Consider the following 19,363-nt stretch of genomic DNA (forward strand, 5'->3'; position numbering starts at 1 on the left):
TGGTTTAAACCTAAATGCTGGAAGAACTGAATTTTCAGTTCGAAAAAAGAAGTTGCACAAGCAACTGGGTGCCGTACCCGAAAACGGAAGAGGTTTTAGGTCGGCCTCGAATCATACCAAGATGGTAGTGTGGACCTAGACACACTGCCACTGGTATCCAAATAAATACTTGCAAATAGCTCGTATTGTTTGAGGCGCTTATCAACGCATTGTATTGATACGTTGTGTTTTAGAACACCGTGAGGTAAGGCCGTCGCCGGCAGGTACTCACGTAAATCTACAACGAAAGTTTACTTAAATGTTTAAGCAGTAATATTTTCGTAAGTTTTTGGATATTGTGTTGACGTTTGTTTTTTGTCTTAAATGGCTGCTCTAGTTATGAGCTGCTACGAAATCGCAATAACAGGTAAAATGTTTGCAAAAGCTCCATGGAATTTCAAACAATCTTTCATTTTTAAATTATCATATACAAATGTACCATATTTGTAAATGTTATAGCCGAGTCCAGAAAAGCTTTCCGAAAGTGCTTGAACTATTTCTAACCGCTTACTTATTAGTGGGATATGCAATAAGAAAACTAGATAAGCTACAAGTCCCATCACAAAATTGAAGTTGTTCCTTGCAGACGCCGAGCTTATATACATTGATATGATGTGTAGATTGTATTGCCCTATCCATATCTTCGTATGAGTTAGAAGCTTAACTACTTAGTCCATGTTCAAATTTTGCATAAACCAAAATCAAAAACAATAAGAATAGAATAAAAGTTTAAAAACATTTCACGTGCAACACTCTTTCACTAAAGCGTAACAATTATGCAGACAGTATGCAAAATGCGCTCAGCTCCCGACTACTCGAATCCATAATTCAAATACGAGCACTTACATGCGTTCCGAATTGTCTAGTTGCGAGCGCCAGTAACTAAAGAGGGAAGAAACCGCTGACGCAACACAGTGAACAGAGGCAAATTCGAGTAAATTGGCGCACTTGGAATTGGTAAAACCAGCGAAAAAATATACCATAAAATGCTGCAAGATAACCATTAGAAACGAATTTCGCCTAAAAGCATGCAAATAGCAACAAAAACGAACCTCAACAATTGTGTGGTATGTTTGTTGTTATTTGTTATCAGCAAGTTACAAAAATGCCCTCCAAATGAAATTATAGAATTATAATCTTTGAATATAAGCATATTACACACAATATGGGTTACCAAAATGTAGCATACATATAGGCGCATTTCTATGATTTAAGTATTTCACAGAATAAATGGGTGACTGTGTTCTTTTCAAGTTACGAAGCAAACTGATAATTAGTTTCATTTACGCTTAAACGTTAACGGCGCTTACAATATGAGTGCGCCACCACTTTGCATAATTGCTGTAAGTGGCCGTGTTCTCAAGATGTGACGAGCGCAAATGGTGCGGAACTCTTTGCATGCATTTAGGCGCATACCATTTCCTACCAAATTGTAATACCTGAGTTATTGATGCTGTAAAGGTTTATGTTTTTCAACTAATAGTGCCTTTCTTTGACATTTTTCTGTATTTTTTAATGATATTCAAATGTATCGTCATCAGTGAGTAGTTGTTTTTTATTTGGTTTTGCTTATGGTAAAAAACCGCATGTGTAAACATGTATGATTCTCTTTAGCTGGTGTGAAAGTTCCTTTGCATGCAAAGCTTGATATGCATAAGATTTTTATTTTGAATTCATGAGTAAGCTTTCTAGCAGCTCTAGAAATCCTCAAACTTGCTTTTTTTTGTTTTACATCGTGTCTTGTGATGTTTTGCTGTTGATTTAACATTTATAACATTTTTTTTTTGCTGCCAAACCAATTGGCACTACCGGACATTGCTTGCATGGTAAATACAGCACGTTTGGGAGGGTTCCTTACTAAAACGCCAATAATATAACCCAAGGTGTAAAAAAAAAATCCTTAGCGTGCGCTGCGAATACTATTGATTATACAACAAAATTATTTACTATGACTTTGCAGCATATTTAATTATCTACAAAAAATGTCGCGACAGCATATGTCTGACTCTTATAGTTACGTCACAATAAGGGTTTTTTTATTCAAAAAGAATAATTTAAATGCCGCCTCTGTAAAAGCTCTTTATTTGCACCTTGGTATTAAACCATATCAAAATTAATTACTTTTTATTCAAGACTGATTTAATACCTTTATATAATTTTTTGAATTATCCATTGGGATTTTCCATTCGAAAGGGAGAGAGTCAATATCATGAAATAAAGAAGAAGCGGTCGTGTGCGAAATTGGGTATATGTAAGTAATATAAGGATTTTCAAATATATGGTTGACTTTACACTTTATATATTGGTTGTTGAGGTATGTTGGTAGTTGGTAAATATTTTTACAAATCCTTTAAACTTAAAATACTGAGTCATTTAATGCAGAGAAATTTTGTAATTTCACTATGAAGGTAGAAATTAATTCAAATCTATTAAACGATTTCAAATTCGAATGTTTCATTTTACTATTTCTGAAACAACTAACTTTGAGTGCCTCCCAAAAATGTAAACTCAGCATTGTTATCTGCAAAGAAAAATTCTGTTATAGTATCTAAAGCAAGTTTACCGGCAACTATAATGCAAAGGCCTTCCAAAATAGGGCTGTTAGTTTTAAACTCGGTTTACGTTTTATTCTATTGGAAATGAACAAAAAGCTGAAGCAGTTTCTTTTCGAGTGCTTCCAAAAATCACTTACAACAATTAAACATATTTGTACGTGGAATGCAGTGTACCAAAAACTAAACGGAAATTAAAAAATCAGAAAAGTTTTACCAGGAACCAATTGATGAACATAGAGGAGAGCTGCACGATTTACATAATTGTCCAAGTGATAGAAATACATGCATGTCCATACTATATGCTTATGTTGGTTTGTATCGCTAGGAGGAGGAAATCAATTTTGTAGTAAAAACATATCAAACAGAAAGCAATCATTCGTAAAATCGTGAATAAAGCTGTCAAGAAAGCCTTTGCTGCGCCATATGTATATACATAAGTATTTGTATGTATATTTACATATATTTGTGCATAATTGCATATATCTGCTCATCAGTATTATATATATATATATTTATGTATAAATATATGCATTTATGTCAATATTTTATGCTCTGCTGGTCAGTTGTGCTTTTGCTTAATCCTTTTTTCAATTTACTCAATTTGAGCGGCTCTCACGTTTGTTCAATAAGCAAACAATGGATTTTACACATACAAAGCATTGAAAGTTGCGTATCCGCCGTGGAGGTTTGTGTGACCACTGTGCTAGTGCTGCATACGCCCTGTAGTACCGCCCTTTGCAAATCAGTTTTGTATTTATAAATATTTTTTGGTTTAGGTAAAGTGGTACCGCTGATAAAACAAAATTGGCACCCGCGGACCACAAAGCGTTATTGATATAACCTTTTTCTCTAGTAGCATACTCGTTAGACACTGGAAACTTAAGTCCAACCAGCAATAAAGTTAAAAAATGTATTTTCTTATTCTTAAAATCCTAAAAAAAAATGTTGATAAATCGATAATAATTAACCGGCATTTATCGATTATATAATAATATTTATTAATAAGATCATTTTATATCAGGGAAAACAACCGGACAACTTCATTAGTAGCTTTGTAGCAGCGGTTCTACCTAAAACTAAATCGCAAATATGAACTTGCTGTTAGTTTAAGGCCTGAAACAATTGCATCGGCTACAAACGAGTTCGCCAACTAGTGCGAACGACAGCAATAAATTAACACGCCGCCTCAAAGGCAGCTGGTTTATCTCCGCAGGTCATCAGTATTCGTACATACATACATATACATATGTGTACAGTATAAAGCATGTATGTGTGGCGAACGCACGGGAAATTGTTAATTGTAATAAATATTAATGCGCGCGCAAGCAAATAAACAATGGATAGCTGTGTATATGCTCTCATAATAGCACGCGCATGTGTAATTTCCAAATAAATTGAATTGTTTGACAAGCATGGGTCCATAAAATATTAAATGAGTAATTTACGCGATTTGCTCGCCCAGAGGATTCTTTACAGATATCTTCTTATTATCTGAAACAAATCATAAATTATTTGTACATGCAATAAGAAAGTGTAAGGTACTCTAAGAAGAATATTTCTCGAATATATAATCCTTTAAATTGAAGTTGTCGAGGTAGGTGGTCCGAATATTAGTAGAAATCTATAGACTTTCGGATTAGATGCAGTCGATCATACATAACATGTCACCCAAGCCACCAACACTTTCAATGGGGTTACTGTCTTCTCATTGTCTTCACTGTGCATACATTCAATGCTTGCAAAAACGCTCTCTCTCCTCATCATTCTCTTTGGCATTTTCGCGCGGCTTCCGTTATCTCATTTAGTCGCGTCATCATTCTTTGACTTAAGTTTTGCTTCAAGTCAGTTTATATGTTTCATTGTCTCTTCATTCCGTTTGCTAATGTGTGCGTAACTTTGATATGAATTTATTTGGTATTTTTGACTTTCGCTCACATCGGGCGCTGCTTGTCAGTGGCGGTAGAGAAACAGACACACATTCAAACACACTTATGTATATTTGGATAAGTATGAATGTTTACAAGTTCACTTTTGGGTTATTCTCCTGCGGCATGCAGCTTTTGATTTGGGGCTCTGCCCGCTCAGACCTGCTGCTACTTGGCATAAAGTTTGCAGTTTCAAAATTCGCATGCTTTGCCTTCGTGGGCGCTGCTTTGCGAAAGTTTTTAACGAGCTCATATTTGCCTTTGGGTGTCAGCAATATTTATTAAGAAAACAAACGAGATCTTACCTTCGTACTAAAAGCTGTGGAAGAAAAGAAACATACAGTAAAATAACTACAAAGTGCAGGCTGATTAGTTATCTTATTACGGCAGCTCTGACTTTTGCCTTTACTTTGAGCTCAAAGGTGAAAGGTGTTTCGAAAACTTAATTACAAAATCAACCAGTAAGTCAAAAATAAAGTTTTCACTCATACATATACAAATGCTTGCGTATTTGCTTATGTAAAAATGCATATGTGCGTTTGTGTGTGTGTTTATGTTGGCGCAAGGACTTCGTATTTGTATTTATGCATGTGTGCGTTTAATTTGGTTATTATGAGCTTGAGGCGCCCCAATTCTCTTCTCGCCGTCATAAATTATTCGTCCTTGCAACTATTTCCTTTTCTTTATGCAAATATTTGTCCGTTTCCACCGTTAAATGCATAAATTTCTCAAAATTCCGCCAAAAGGTTATGAGATTTGCGATTTATGATAACATGTCTGCGACTGTGTGTGTCTAATTGTGCTTGTGGAAGCAGATAATCTCTGCGCCCTGAAGTATGCTTTTGAAAGCGTATAATAGCGGCAAATGGGTATTGTAAGCGAGCTATTCATCGAGAAAACTGCCGCAAAACCATTACGGTAAATGTTTAAGATACACATGTTTCGCTGGCCTTAATGTTGAATTAGGATTGCAAGGTTGTAGTTTTATAAAAACTTGGTTTGTACTTACCTATGTTTAAAAAATTTAAAATTATTTTGAAAGAGAAGTTTACTTCAAGGTTGTTAACTTATGAAAATTGTGTACAATAAAATAAAAAGATACTTGAAAAGCTGTTAAGTGCATACATTTTCGAAATGAATTTCTCCATACGCTCGAGGGCTCCCAAGAATATGCTTCATTGAATTTAGAAATTTCAACAGCTTTAAGCTTTAACTAAAATTACAGCTTGGAGCTTCGAAAAGAAAATTAAAATAGAAAGTGTTCAAATATCTAAGCTTAATAAGTTTTTTTTTTAATTTTAAAAAGCTAAATTCAACGCATGGTTTTTCCTAAAAGTATGCAATTAAGGCGCTTACAAGCAGACATGTTAGAATAAAGTGAGTAAAGCTGTTGGTTTTATACATAAATGTATGCTTCTGACAAAATTTAGACGAATTGTGTGCATGACTCAATTAGTGTTTGTGTATGCGTGTGGGCACCAGATGCATTAGTATGAGTTATTTCATGTGAACTATTATCTATGCACCTTGCACTTGAGTTATTTTCTGTGCTGCTTAAAGTGAATAATGCACGCATCACTTTCTATTTTGTTCGCCAAAAACTCACAACAATGTGTGCACCAGGACAAACAGCTGATAACAATGCAAGAGTGCCTTTTAGGTGCACATTGCCTCATACCAAACGCACCTGACCAAATATAAAGCAATCTTTGAGATACCGTTACACATGACAGCTGCTTTGTTTTATTGAACAATAGTCGCCCACCCGCCGACAAATATGCAACATAACAATATAAATGCCTTGCTTCAATAACGTTGCAAGTATGTGGGTTCTGGGGACGGAAAAAAATTTTAACTTCAACAATTATAAAGGCAGTAGTATGGCAAGCTGTGATATGCTAATTGCTGGCATATTTGTGAGCGCATGGCTAAACTTCAATCAACGCGCACAAAAGCTATCAGCACCCATTAAATGCCAGTTGAATACACACACACACGCAATCTAGCGTATACATTCGCACTGAGTTTGTGTGGCGGTGTGTGTCCGCATCGCACGTATTTAAAACAAAAGCATCCATTTGGGTGTTACTTCTGATGTGCGCTTAAAACTACGATTTGTGTGTGTAGAAAAAGTTGCTTTTTTGCGTCCTCAAATGCGAGCGTTAACTGTGGAAAACATTTTACTTTGACTGCAGTGTTAAAAGAATTTTTCCATTCAATTCTTTCCTCAAAAAAAGATTATTGTGACCAGTTTGGCGTGATGGTTAACGCTCGTTTTTAGTTCAGTCAACTACCTGGAACGCTATGTGCACATATGAACATACATATATATGAAATAAAATCTTCAAAGTGCATATACACGTACATGGTTATAAACATGTATTCACGTGCGTATATGTTCGTTGACTTTGACATACTTGTAGTCCAATTGCGAAATTCTACTGTGCTTCGTGACTGCCCAGTTAGAAAAAGGTCTAACGCTTCACTTTAGCCAGAGCTATTGTAGTTTGAGGATTTAAGCTTGAGATCAGAATCATAACGCGCTGGCTTAGGATAGATTGATGCCGCAATACCACAACAGTTTGGAACGGGTTTCTATTCTGAATTCGGTTCGAGCTGTTAAGTGGCACAAATTGTTGAGCTAAAGTCTATGGCCCAGGTTAGGCCCTAAAACTGTGCAACTCAACAAAGTAATCAAGAAAACAGTTAGCAGATGTGTAGCTTAACCCGTTGAATGTCTAGAAGAATTAAACAATAAAAGAAATTAATTAATTTTTAAAGTTTTCTTGTATAAAACAACCGTTAAAACTATAATCTACGCATGTCTCTGTCGCTTTTTATCATTCATTGGATGAATTTTAGTCATTTTTATCTGAAGACACACTCGCATATGAGCATTTGGCTTTGCCACTCACTACGCGGGCTGGTTCAAGGTCATATACCAAGTTAGTTGCTTCATGTAAATATGTATATACGCTTTGTGCGCACAAGCTGTCACATTCCACTTTATTTCATTTTTTCCACTCTGCCTTTGCACTTCTTTTAGCGCGTTAGCACACTCTGTTTATGTTGTTGACGTTTTGTGGTTTGTTTGACATTTGCCTTTTCAACTTAAATAAGTGCACTTTCGTGTCGCCATGAATACATCCATGTATCTCTTACACACTAACATGCGTAAGTATGTATATGACACGTAAAAGCACCCAACAAACCATTTTGTTTAATGCAAGGGACATTTGTGAATGCCGGTTAATCGCCGATACGCTCACATGAAGAGCACTCAACAGCAACTCAATAGTCATATTCAGTTCGAAGCTACAGTATTTTTTGTCAAATCTGTATTTATGCAATTATTAGTATTTGTCGTCAGAAGAGTACATTTTACTTACTCATTATCGACATATTTTTCTACAAAACTTTTTTTTTCTAATGGAAAATTTCTGATTTTTTGAAACATGTTTTGTAGCGTTTAATGGGTGTTTATAAGTGCGTTGGTGTTGTCTATTGGCTTCACACTCCCCCCTCTGTCTCGTTCATTTGCTACTTTATATTAAGTATTTTGTTGCCTTTTTTAATTTTTGCTGCTTTCCCGCTCGTAATTTGCACTATGAAAGTATGCCACCGCTCGCATTTATGTCATACTAATACACATGTATTCCACTTGTATGTTTGTAGCATAGCATAGCATAACATAAGTGTGAATAATTGTCAAACTTAAGTAATTTTGAACTTTGACATGAAGCCTGACTTGAGTGGTGCTTTGACTGCTTTTGACATTGCCCACTCACACTTCAAATGCATGAGCCTAGCAACGAAAAGTCTTTTGACATACACAATCACGTATGTATGTATATATTAATAGTAATATGTTTGGTCAGCCGCAAAAAAGCTATTTTTCCAATTTATCCGCTAAAGTCCTTCAATTGTATTAGCTCCGTGAGTCTTCCATCGGCGCCGGTTGTCAGTATATTTCGAGCTGCTTTTGCAAGGCAAAGTGACAGTAACGATGACATTAAGTGTATGACAGACAAAGTTCTTTTTTCACATAAGAGATGCCGACGGGGTAACTGTCTGAAGTCTGAAAACGTGTTCATTATTCAATGTACATAGGATATATGATCCTTGTAATAGAAAATTTTGATTTTTCACGAGAGAGATATATATGTTTTTTAAAAGCTTTCGCATTAACTATTTTTATACAATATACATTTATAATATGTCAAGCGGCAACCAAACTAGTTTGATTTATTTGTTTGTTTGTAATGAATATTGACAAAATAGAAATTTTAGCTCTTACCAGAGTATTGTTTAAAGGCAACTCTAAAAAGGTATGGCTGGATATTAAACAAATTTGGAGAATATTTTGACAACATCGTCATTTAGCGGATAAATATTACTAAAGAATCCCATTTAAAGGATTAATTACATCGTACGTTTTTTCGGTATTATCTTTACAGCTTCAACTCACAGTATAGAGTTGTGAAACCCCGTTAATATGTACTAGAGCTTATGTTATGTATAAAAGTTTCTTACATCGTTCGCCATACCAGGCACAAACACCCAAAATGGCAATAAACCATTCTACTCATCGCTTGCCATGTAATGTGTGTGACGTTTTAATAGCCCAAAAGCGAGCAATGTAAGTCACCGAAATATTGGAATTGACCGCCAAAGTTCTATGGACAAGCAAGCCTGCACGTTAAATGGCAAATAGTTCTAATTAAATATATGTGAAGCGATAAGTATATATGTATGTATATATGTTTCATGAATGTATATATGTACATATATGTATATGATTTCTTGATGATTGATGACTGCACATGAGCAAATGCAATCACCAAACATCGGATAAACCGACATTAACAGATAAGATAAGAATAGGCGTGTAGGTGGAAATGTGTGTGTGTGTGTGCATGATGAGCAAAGCGCATGCGAATACATCAGATAATTGATACAGCTCGTAGCTGAATTCTGAATTTATTGCCGACCCATATAATGCTAAAGTTACACCAGAGTAAGGACGGCCTCTTATGATCAATGTGGTAAGCCAAGTTGCCGTTAGCCGTATTGATTGCTTTCATTTACAACAAATTGTCTCCTCTAAGTGTATGTAAAAATGTTAGCAGGATTGGACGTTGTCAATCAATATGTTTGATGACTTCAAAGGACATCATATTATACACTACCGGCATGGAGACGCTGATGCTGTCGCGTACATAGATTGCTTGTCATTCATGTCGTTTACGCTTATGAGCTGTCAAAATATGTAAACCAACAACTGTCACAACATGACAAATGATAAACATTACCAATACATACACTCATAGCTATGTACTCACCCACCCGATTCCGCACACTAACACTAATACGAGAACTTCTAAGCCCCTGAAACGGTGTAACAGTTTTGTAGCTCCCTCCACATGGCATACAGCTTTGCTCGTCATGTGATTTATAACTTCTGCTCTATGTCACTGTGACGTTTTGGCTATTTGACTGATAATTAAATTCCCTACTCCATGCCTATCAGCCGCGACCGCGGGCGCATGAAACCAATCTATGATTCACTTCGGTGTATCAGCTAATTTATTTGCTAGTTATTTACATTTACATATGTATGTGTGTGTATATATAATTGTGTTTGAATGAGAGTGAGTGTATGGTGAATAAAACATATGTACCACATGTATCCAGATTAAGCTGACATATTTCACTTAGATAAATACAATAAATGTCTGCTGTTGACAGTAACAGTTAACAGTAAATATTTGCCGTTTGGTCGAGTGTTTAGATTGGCCAAGGCTTTCAGCGGCAGCAGGAAAATCGTTCAAAAAGGATATAAATTTTATATTAAAAAATAATATATTCGAGTCTAAGTAAAACAAATAATTTGCAATAAATTTCGTTCACAAGGTGTTAGCTTAAATTTCAAATATTTCATAACAATGATAATAAGTTGAAACAATTTAAAACAACTGAAAACTACAATAAAATAAAAAATACAACACAATGAATAATTATAATAAATATCAAAAAGCACAAAGATTAAGAATATAGAAAGCCTTTGATATTATATTATTTTTCATGAATAAAAATAAACAAGTTTAAAATGTTTAAAAACTTTACTAGTCAAACGGCAATTTCTATACTCTTGTCACATGTTGCTGCAGAGTATAATAGTTTTGTTCACCTAACGGTTGTTGGTATCACCTAAAACTCATCGAAATAAATATAAAGTTATGTATATATAAATGCTCAGGATGACGATACGAGTTGAAATCCGGGTGACTGTCTGTCCGTCCGTCCGTGCATGCTACAACTTGAGTACAAATTAAAATATCTTGATGAAACTTGGTACACCTGTTCCTTAGCCGAATGGGAAGACGAGTTCGTAGATGAGCGTAATCGGACTACTGCCACGCCCATAAAACGCCATTAATCGAAAACAAATAAAGCGCCATAAATGTGGAAATAAAATACAAGAGTGATATTTGGTATAACGAATCGCATTCAGAAGTGGCATCTGCAGTTTAAACAATTTTGAAAACGTATATACCTCCCAAAACATTCAAGCTATATCACGGAAAAATACATTTCACACCTCTTACGACAGTGTGAAAAAGCTAAACTGGGATAAAAACTCTTAACCCTTAAAACTACTAAGAACCCGATAAATCAATAAATAAATGTGTCAGAGACATAAAATTTTACAACCATTGACCTCATAATATGTAAACAAAGGGGTGATTACCCTCGGCAAAATGTCAGGTCATTGACCTCATAATGTAAACAAAAGAGTCATTGGCCCCATAAAATGTAAACAAATGGGTCAATAACCCCAAATGTAAATAAAGGTTGTTGACTTGGCTAAATGTAAACAAAGGTTGTTGTCTTGGCTAAATGTAAACAAAAGGGTTATTGACCTCATAAAATGTAAACAAAGGGGAGATTACCCCCGGCAAAATGTAAACAAACAGGTCATTGACCTCATAATGTAAACAAAAGAGTCATTGTCCCCATAAAATGTAAACAAAAGGGTCAATAGCCCCAAATGTAAATAAAGGTTGTTGACTTGGCTAAATGTAAACAAAGGTTGTTGTCTTGGCTAAATGTAAACAAAAAGGTTATTGACCTCATAAAATGTAAACAAAGGGGTGATTACCCTCGGAAAAATGTAAACAAACAGGTCATTGACCTCATAATGTAAACAAAAGAGTCATTGGCCCTATAAAATGTAAACAAACAGGTCATTGACCTCATAATGTAAACAAAAGAGTCATTGGCCCTATAAAATGTCAACAAGAGGGTCAATGACCCCAAATGTAAATAAAGGTTGTTGACTTGGCTAAATGTAAACAAAAGGGAAATTAGTAATTTATTATAAGTAGAAATTTTGCATTGTGCACCTTCGGGCGAGTTGATATAAGATATCATACATACATTGTTACCAGAATGTTTCCGGAAATTGTAAAACGAAAAATGTTTAATCTTCATCAGTATTTATTTTGTCGCCTTCAAAATATGCTCCTTCTGAAGCGATACACATATGACACCTTTTTGCCAATCCTTCAGTTCCCTCTGCGTATTTTTTTTACGGCCTTAATCGAGTCGAAACGAGTTCCACGGATTAGTAACTTGAGTTTTGGAAACAAAAAAAGGCGCATGGGGCCGAATTCGGTGAATACGGTGGTTGATCGGTGGTATTGAGCAAGTTTTTGGCCTTAAAATCGTTCACATTCATGGTATTTTTTGCAAAAAATTCAGCTATTTTAAAACAAGCCGAGCATTGACGCGTCCCATGCCTAAATTATCGGTAAAAATCAAACGAGCTGCTTCACGGCCGATGTTAAGCTTACGTGCTATCTCTCTAACACTCGCATGACAATTTTCGAGCACGATTTTCTTCTATTATTTGATGTTATCGTCAGTGGTAGACTACGAAGGACGACCGGAACGAGGCATGTCATCGACGGTTTCTCGACCATCCTTAAAGGTTTTGTACCAGTCGTAGATTTGGGTTATCGATAGAATAGATTCACCATAGCTTTTTCTAACATTCGCAACTATTCCGCACACGAAATTTGGTACGAAACACATAATTTTATGCAAATTCTTTGTTCAATATTTTTTCTCATTTTAAAAGTAGCAAATAGCATTTTAAATAGTAGCATAAATTAAGAAGATACCAAATTTTAATTTATTTACGATTACTTGATTCTTGCAAGCTGCAAGAGTATAAAATGTTCGGTTACAGCCGAACTTAGGTCTTCCTTACTTGTTAAATATTAAAACTTTTCTTGATAATGTTCGTTGTCACCTTCTATAAACAAAAAATTCAGATACAATGTTTTTAAATTTGTGGTGGCAAGGCTTCGCAAAATATCTTCGCTTTCTTGACCTGTTGCTTTTTGCATTTATTTTATTATTCAAATAGAAGTTTTGTAGAAACATGTTTTTATTTTAAATTCAAACTGGATCTCTCTTTTGCTTATTTCAGGTCAAGATCAAATTTTATACGCTCCCTTCTGTGATCACGCCTCAGTACTTGTGTTTTATTGACTGCCAATGCAACTCTGCGCATAAATATCAGCTGGCTTTTTCCAATAACGACGCTTAAACGAAAAAATAACAACAACAAGAAGCTCTCCATTAAGAAGCAACATACTGCGCCCAGCACACGCACAATGAAAAACGACGTCGTACGATGGAGTTCAGCGGCAATTGCACCGGGTGCCCGCGAGAGCACGTCCCACAAAAGCAAACCATTTCCAACACTAACCGCTACCCGTGCGCACCCAAACGTCGTGACTGCGCATGCGTCGTCCTATAGTGGGCACCTTGAACTCCAAAAGCAACAACAATATTGTGATACTAATGCAAGTTTTCTTAATGCAACAAAACCAGTAACAACAACAAAAACTAGTAGTTATTTAATAATTCCAAGACAGCATAGCAAACGTAAATCCAACACGCTGAGTAGACATTTTCAATCACAACAACGGCAAAAACAAACATACAATACACATCACCGCCGACAGCACGGAGTGAAAGTGCGGACATTTGCTGCATTGCATTTAAATAGGATTTTATTAAATTGTGTGCAATTGAATGTGTTTTTAGTGTTTTTGTTGTGTACGTTGAATGTCGGTTTCGTGATTGTGCCGAACGTCAGTGCCGCCATCGTAAGCAACGCGAGCGATTTGCTTGTAGGCGGCGCGGTGAATGCGCTCGATGGCGGTGTGACGTACCAACTAGACTACGAGGAGAGTAACAGCGGGACAGACAAGGACGGCGCGACGGGGCATTATACCCACACCTGGGCGGTGCATATACCGAACGGCGACGACGATGTGGCCGATCAAGTGGCCCGGGATCATGGTTTCGTCAATATGGGCAAGGTAAGTGAGCACGCTATACCAATTTCGCAATTTCGCAAGGCATCAAATCAATGTAGACTTTGCCCAACGTACTCAACTCATTTTGAAATCTCAGAAGTAATCAGCACAAGACTGCAGCAAAAAACTCGAATAGGAACATCGTGAATTATTCTACTTGTATATGAATATTTTATTTGATCGGAATTTGCATTGAGCCCTGCCAATTCGTGCAGACCCTTATTATTTAAGTAATTAACAATGCTGTTAGCAGTCATATATAATAGTACGCTTAAGTAAAGTTTTCGTCTCTACTTATGTGGTTTTGTTGCTTTGAAACAAATTCAAAAGTACTTCTACGTATATAAAATATAAGAGAGTCGTCTAGTTTTTAAAGGAAAACTGTGTTTTTCTTTTAAATTAAGTATTTTATTACTTTTTCTTCTTAAAGATTAGTTCAGCTCGGACTTAGCTTCTACCATTATTATCGCTCATCATAAAAATATAATCTGCAATTTGGTGTTTGCATGTTCCGTAATCCATAGAGTAAGCCATGACAATTAGCACCGCAAATCCAATACCGCATAACCATTTAAGTGCTTGGGGAACGGCCACAAATTCGATTTCCAAAGCACACAAGAGTGTATGCCAGACCCTGCCTTTGTCGGTAGAACTGTGACACGGATGCTTTCATATGCTTTTGTGATTATTCTCTTATACAAACTTGTCATTGTCATGTACGCATATCTCGTTAACTCTGCTCCTGCGCTATAAATGCACTTTATTCTCCAATTTCATCCGCACACTCAGCCGCATAAAAATTATGCAAATTCCATCAAAAATTTATATTTTCTATTATATCAAGTATAAGCCTTGTAAGCCTTCAACGCTCGTTGCTCGCATAAATTACGCAAGGATTGTAGTTGCGCCTGCGACTTCGACTGGCAAGCCAACCAACCGAATCTCCGACTCACCGTCTAGCCTGCCAACCGAATAGTCAGACAACCAGCAAACTGCAGTTGAGTGTAAGACAATTTCTGCCTGCTTTTTTTTACCACTTTCACTTCTTCATTTACTGCGGTTCTAGCTTCTTTATCTGCCTCTCCTTCTGCTTTTTCTCCATCTTGTGTGCTGTTCTTGCACTTTATTTCTTGACACAACTAACTTTTTTGCCGTTGGACAAATTTCTATGAAGTAAACTTTGCCGCCTAACAAGATTATGCTAGCTCGATGACTCAACACACACACTTTCACACATACCTGCACACTTAGAAAGCATATCTGTAATACACACTATAAGCGAGTTTACACAGAATATCATGAGCGTTGAGCAGAGCTGAACAGAGCATTTATTTTGTATATTTTGTATTTGTGCGCTCACATTTTAACACACTTCATTGTCTTTTTTTGTTTTTTTTTTTTTTGTTTTTTGCTGCACTAGCTATTGCCAAGCTGGCCGAAAGCAGAGTTCTGCATAAGTTTCACAAATAAAAAGTATGGATATCAAAAATTTGCTAAGTTAGTCAAATTTGCGTATGCTCATCCCCAAGCTCGACTAGATCTCACTAAGTTGGCAAGCTGTTGGGGTAGTTTAACTGTCGAAAATGTGCTTGCCAAGGCAAACTAACACACGTGCGCAGACTCAATTTGCTTGACTGCACACTCGGTTCATAACGGTGACAGGTGTGATTGTTGCCAAGTTAGCGTTTGCCAGAAGTAAAATATCTTACATAGATTTTTACTCCAGTAATGCCTTAAAGCGCGCCTTACTGAAACGCACTTTTTAATTTTCGCCGTCAAAAAGATTTTGTAAAGCTGATTGATCTCAGTTCTTCATTCTTCCGTCCACTGCGCAGTGTAAATGTAGCACCATTTTGAACTATATTCTGTACTGTACGACTTCTAATGAAGAACGCTTTATCTGTTAATGATCTCCTAGAAATCACACTCATTACTAATTTGCAAATAATGGCCCTTTAAGTGACCCAGAGGCCAAAACAGCCAAATGCTGGTTGTATTGCTTTAAATTTTCTAGCTCGGAATATTTTGAATAACTGTAACACCCCAAGCCATGCAAGCCTTTCTAAAAATGTTGCCTTATTGCTTGTTGTGCAATTTCATTTTTGTACACATATATCTATATACTCGTGTTATACATAAGTAAATCGAATTTCTCTTACGCCTTAAATGCCTGTCAAATTGAACGAAAGTTTTATACAGCCACAGATTTGGTTTATAGGCTCCGCACACGGGCAACAACCACAAGATTAATACACGCCACACATAAAAGCATGACCACAACTCCCGCCGCTCTTTACATTTGCGGTTTGATGGAATGAAATTAGAGTTGCATTCAAGCAAAAGTTTAAACGACATAAGTAAACGAGACGACCGTGGGCAATTCACTTGGCAGTTGAGGTAGAAACAATGTTGCTTTTACACACTGTTACCGTAACAGCTCATTGACGCAAGACAATTGCAAACGGCAATGAATTTTTAGTAAAGGCAGAAATATTGCTTGTGGCATTTCGTTTTCTTTTTGCTTTGATTGCACCAGACGCTCGAAAAAAATGTCGTAAAAACTTTTGGCGATTCTACATTGTCACTTGCAGCTAGCATTGCTGTGGTTGTTGCTGCCCCATGTGCTGCATCCGCTGCCCGTTTCTTACTTCACACACTTTGCATTGAGACTATTATTTAAAGGACTCACGATTGAGGGACTTAGTAGGCTGGCTAAGTGACAGAGCAAATAAATTTTAGAAAATCCTTGCCACCGCTCTTGGGACGAACGACACCCACATACCTGTGCAGACACTATCGCTCGGCGAAGGAGGCTGTCAGCTGGCTGAAGGACGCGTGACTGCATTCAAATCGGGAGGCGAAATGCGATGGCATAGTTCATTTGCGCTTCATTGAAAGTTTTGTCGCTTTGTGATACTGAGGCGGACACCCGGACGGATGGAAGGAAAGAGAGCGCAAAGTAATGGCGGCGAAAAGTTGCTGGAAAATCAAAAAAAGGCAAGACGGCTTACAAAGTTGGCAGCCATTTTATTTTATTTCTGTTTCACCTTACATTTTTGTTTTATTTTACTTTCCCAAAAGTTATAATTTGCTCGTTATGCCTCCATTCGTTTGTCTACTCCTTATCAGTGTCCTCTTTTGTCAGCTAAATAAAATTAGTTCACCTTTTTAATTGGGCTTTCCTTAAATTCAAATTAACGGGTTTCTAGCGCAATAAAGTTAAACTTGGTAGTAATTTGAGGCAGACATAGGTGTGGTTGTGTGTGCGCGAGTGAAATTCCGGACATCACGAAGTCAACGAAGTGCTCGTTTAGCGCACGTGGGCCAATCTCGTCACGAACTGAATTTCCAACACGTAAAACGATGATGAACTGAAATAAAAATAAATTGGAATTCCAACTAAAATTAAAATTAAAAGAACAAAGATGTTAGAAGTGCCTATTTAGAAGTTTTGTTTTTGTTGTCGAACAGGATTAGCTCAAGTGAGTTAAGTCAAGTAATTTTTTTGGAAAGGAATTATCAGAAATAAATATTTCGCAATTGATGTTTATTTCACGCATGGATCTAATTTGCTTTAGCTATATACCTATATATATTTATACGATAATATTTATTATAAATATCCACCTAAATACAGGCCTAATCTTACTATATATCAGTCTTTTAGATGTTAAATGAGAAACCCATTTTAATAAAGTTGAAAGTTTTTAGATTCGCTCTTTTTTGTTTGTCTTCATTAGAAGGCAGCGAGAAGCAAGTGCGACAAAATTTGTAATATTTGGAAAACTTGTGTCCAATTTTCTCTTTATTTTAACACCCCACGCCGACACATGAAATGAGTCCTTAAAGTTTTTGCCCAATCTGCTTTTCATGCTGTTGGATGGTCATAGTCTCCGCAATATCTATGGACCTTTAATACAATCAATTGATGTAGAGAATAAGTTTGGCGCTCTTGGGCGTTGAAATGAAATGAAAAATATTTGGCGAAGCCAATGAAATGCGCAATCAACTTTGACTCAACTCTCAATTGCACTCTGGGACTCACAGACTAAAATGCAAGTGGAACGAGTGGTGGGTGGTTACCGTTAAAATTCAATGAAAACAACTCTATCGTTGCAAAAAGATTTTTGAGTTAAGAGGAGCCGTGGGAATGCATTATTATAAAAGAAAATAGAATATGATAGCAAACAAAATTCATTTTTGTTGTTTATATTACTCTCATTTTAAAAGCAACGTGATTCAATTGTAAATGTAACGAAGTATACGATTCCTCTACCATCTCTCCGACCTCGAACTTACCACAGTTACATTCACTCACCTCACAATTTGCAATGCAGCTTCCCGGCGCTTCTGCTCCCGTCAAAAGTCATGCTGTTTTCAATGCGAGTTCGAGTGATCTAATTAAAAGTTGAAATTTGAGGGTCAATTTTGCTCGCATCCTCTCTGCTTGCCATGCACAAATGCAGTCACAGGCATGCACAACAACAAATAGTAACTTTGTGTTGAAACTTTCCAACTATGCTTGCAGTGCTCTTTGAATGGGTTTGAGATAGAAAATATTGCAATATAAAATTGAAATTCATTACGATTGGCGCGCACAGAGGTGCTGGTAGTTAGTGGGTTGTCAAAATGAACCGATTTTCAATCGGTGGGAAAAGTGTAAATTAGCTTTTACGAGTTAACTTTTCTGTTGTACCCCGAATTGATGTGCGCAAAGAAGAGCAAGTGGAACGAGCGAAGTCAGGCCAAAAGTTCAATGACGGAAGTTTTCGGATTAAACGATAAGAGTGAGCACTCGTTGGCGTATGAAAGTGAATTTTGCAACGCTGAAAGCTACCACTAGCGCGTGAAATTATGACAAGCTTATTAATATTAATTGCGCATTTGAGGTAAGTAAATGCGAGTTCTAGAGTGGTTTGTTAGTCTGTAGCGCTTTGAATAACAATATCTTTTCATTGGGATTTCAAGGTGCTTGTAATTTTTGTCTCTCAAGAAGTTTTGCCGAATTCTAACATTTCAAAATTTCATAGCTCTTGCTTATTCCCTAGACCCCTGGATTAATTAAAAAACTATTAATGTCTAATTTTTTTCATTTCTAAAAATATATTATATGTAGGGTGGAGCGAAGAAAAAGACATGTTCTCGGAAGTTGGATACCATTTTGTTTGTATTGTTGCACAGATCGACGATAATTCAAGTTTGTTAAATTGATTACAATTAGTGACTAAATTATTGAAAGTTTCTTACTTACAAATAAACTTTATGGTGACATAATAATTCATTCTACGTAATGAAATTGTAACATTTATTTCATCCTTTTTGGTTTCGATAAAATCGTTCAATTTTCAGTCGGCCAAAGTTTGTTGTCGGCTTGAGTGACGTAACTCTGTTGTCAAAGCTAACACTCGGCAACTTCAACACAACAAATGCAATCAATTTGAGAAAACAA

General features: G+C 36.4%; 1 protein-coding gene across 1 annotated transcript in view; it reads left to right on the plus strand.

The window, feature by feature from the left end:
• Fur1 (Furin 1) overlaps nucleotides 1-19,363 on the plus strand; it is a 249,244-nt gene that overhangs the window by 128,009 nt on the left and 101,872 nt on the right. The window contains exon 3 of the mRNA XM_036377147.2: nucleotides 13,017-13,917. Coding sequence (XP_036233040.2) covers nucleotides 13,204-13,917 — 714 coding nt within the window. The 5' untranslated portion in view covers nucleotides 13,017-13,203. The remainder of the gene's footprint in view (nucleotides 1-13,016; nucleotides 13,918-19,363) is intronic.

Source organism: Bactrocera oleae, chromosome 2 (assembly GCF_042242935.1).
Source record: "Bactrocera oleae isolate idBacOlea1 chromosome 2, idBacOlea1, whole genome shotgun sequence".
NCBI classification, from domain to species: Eukaryota; Metazoa; Arthropoda; class Insecta; order Diptera; family Tephritidae; genus Bactrocera; species Bactrocera oleae.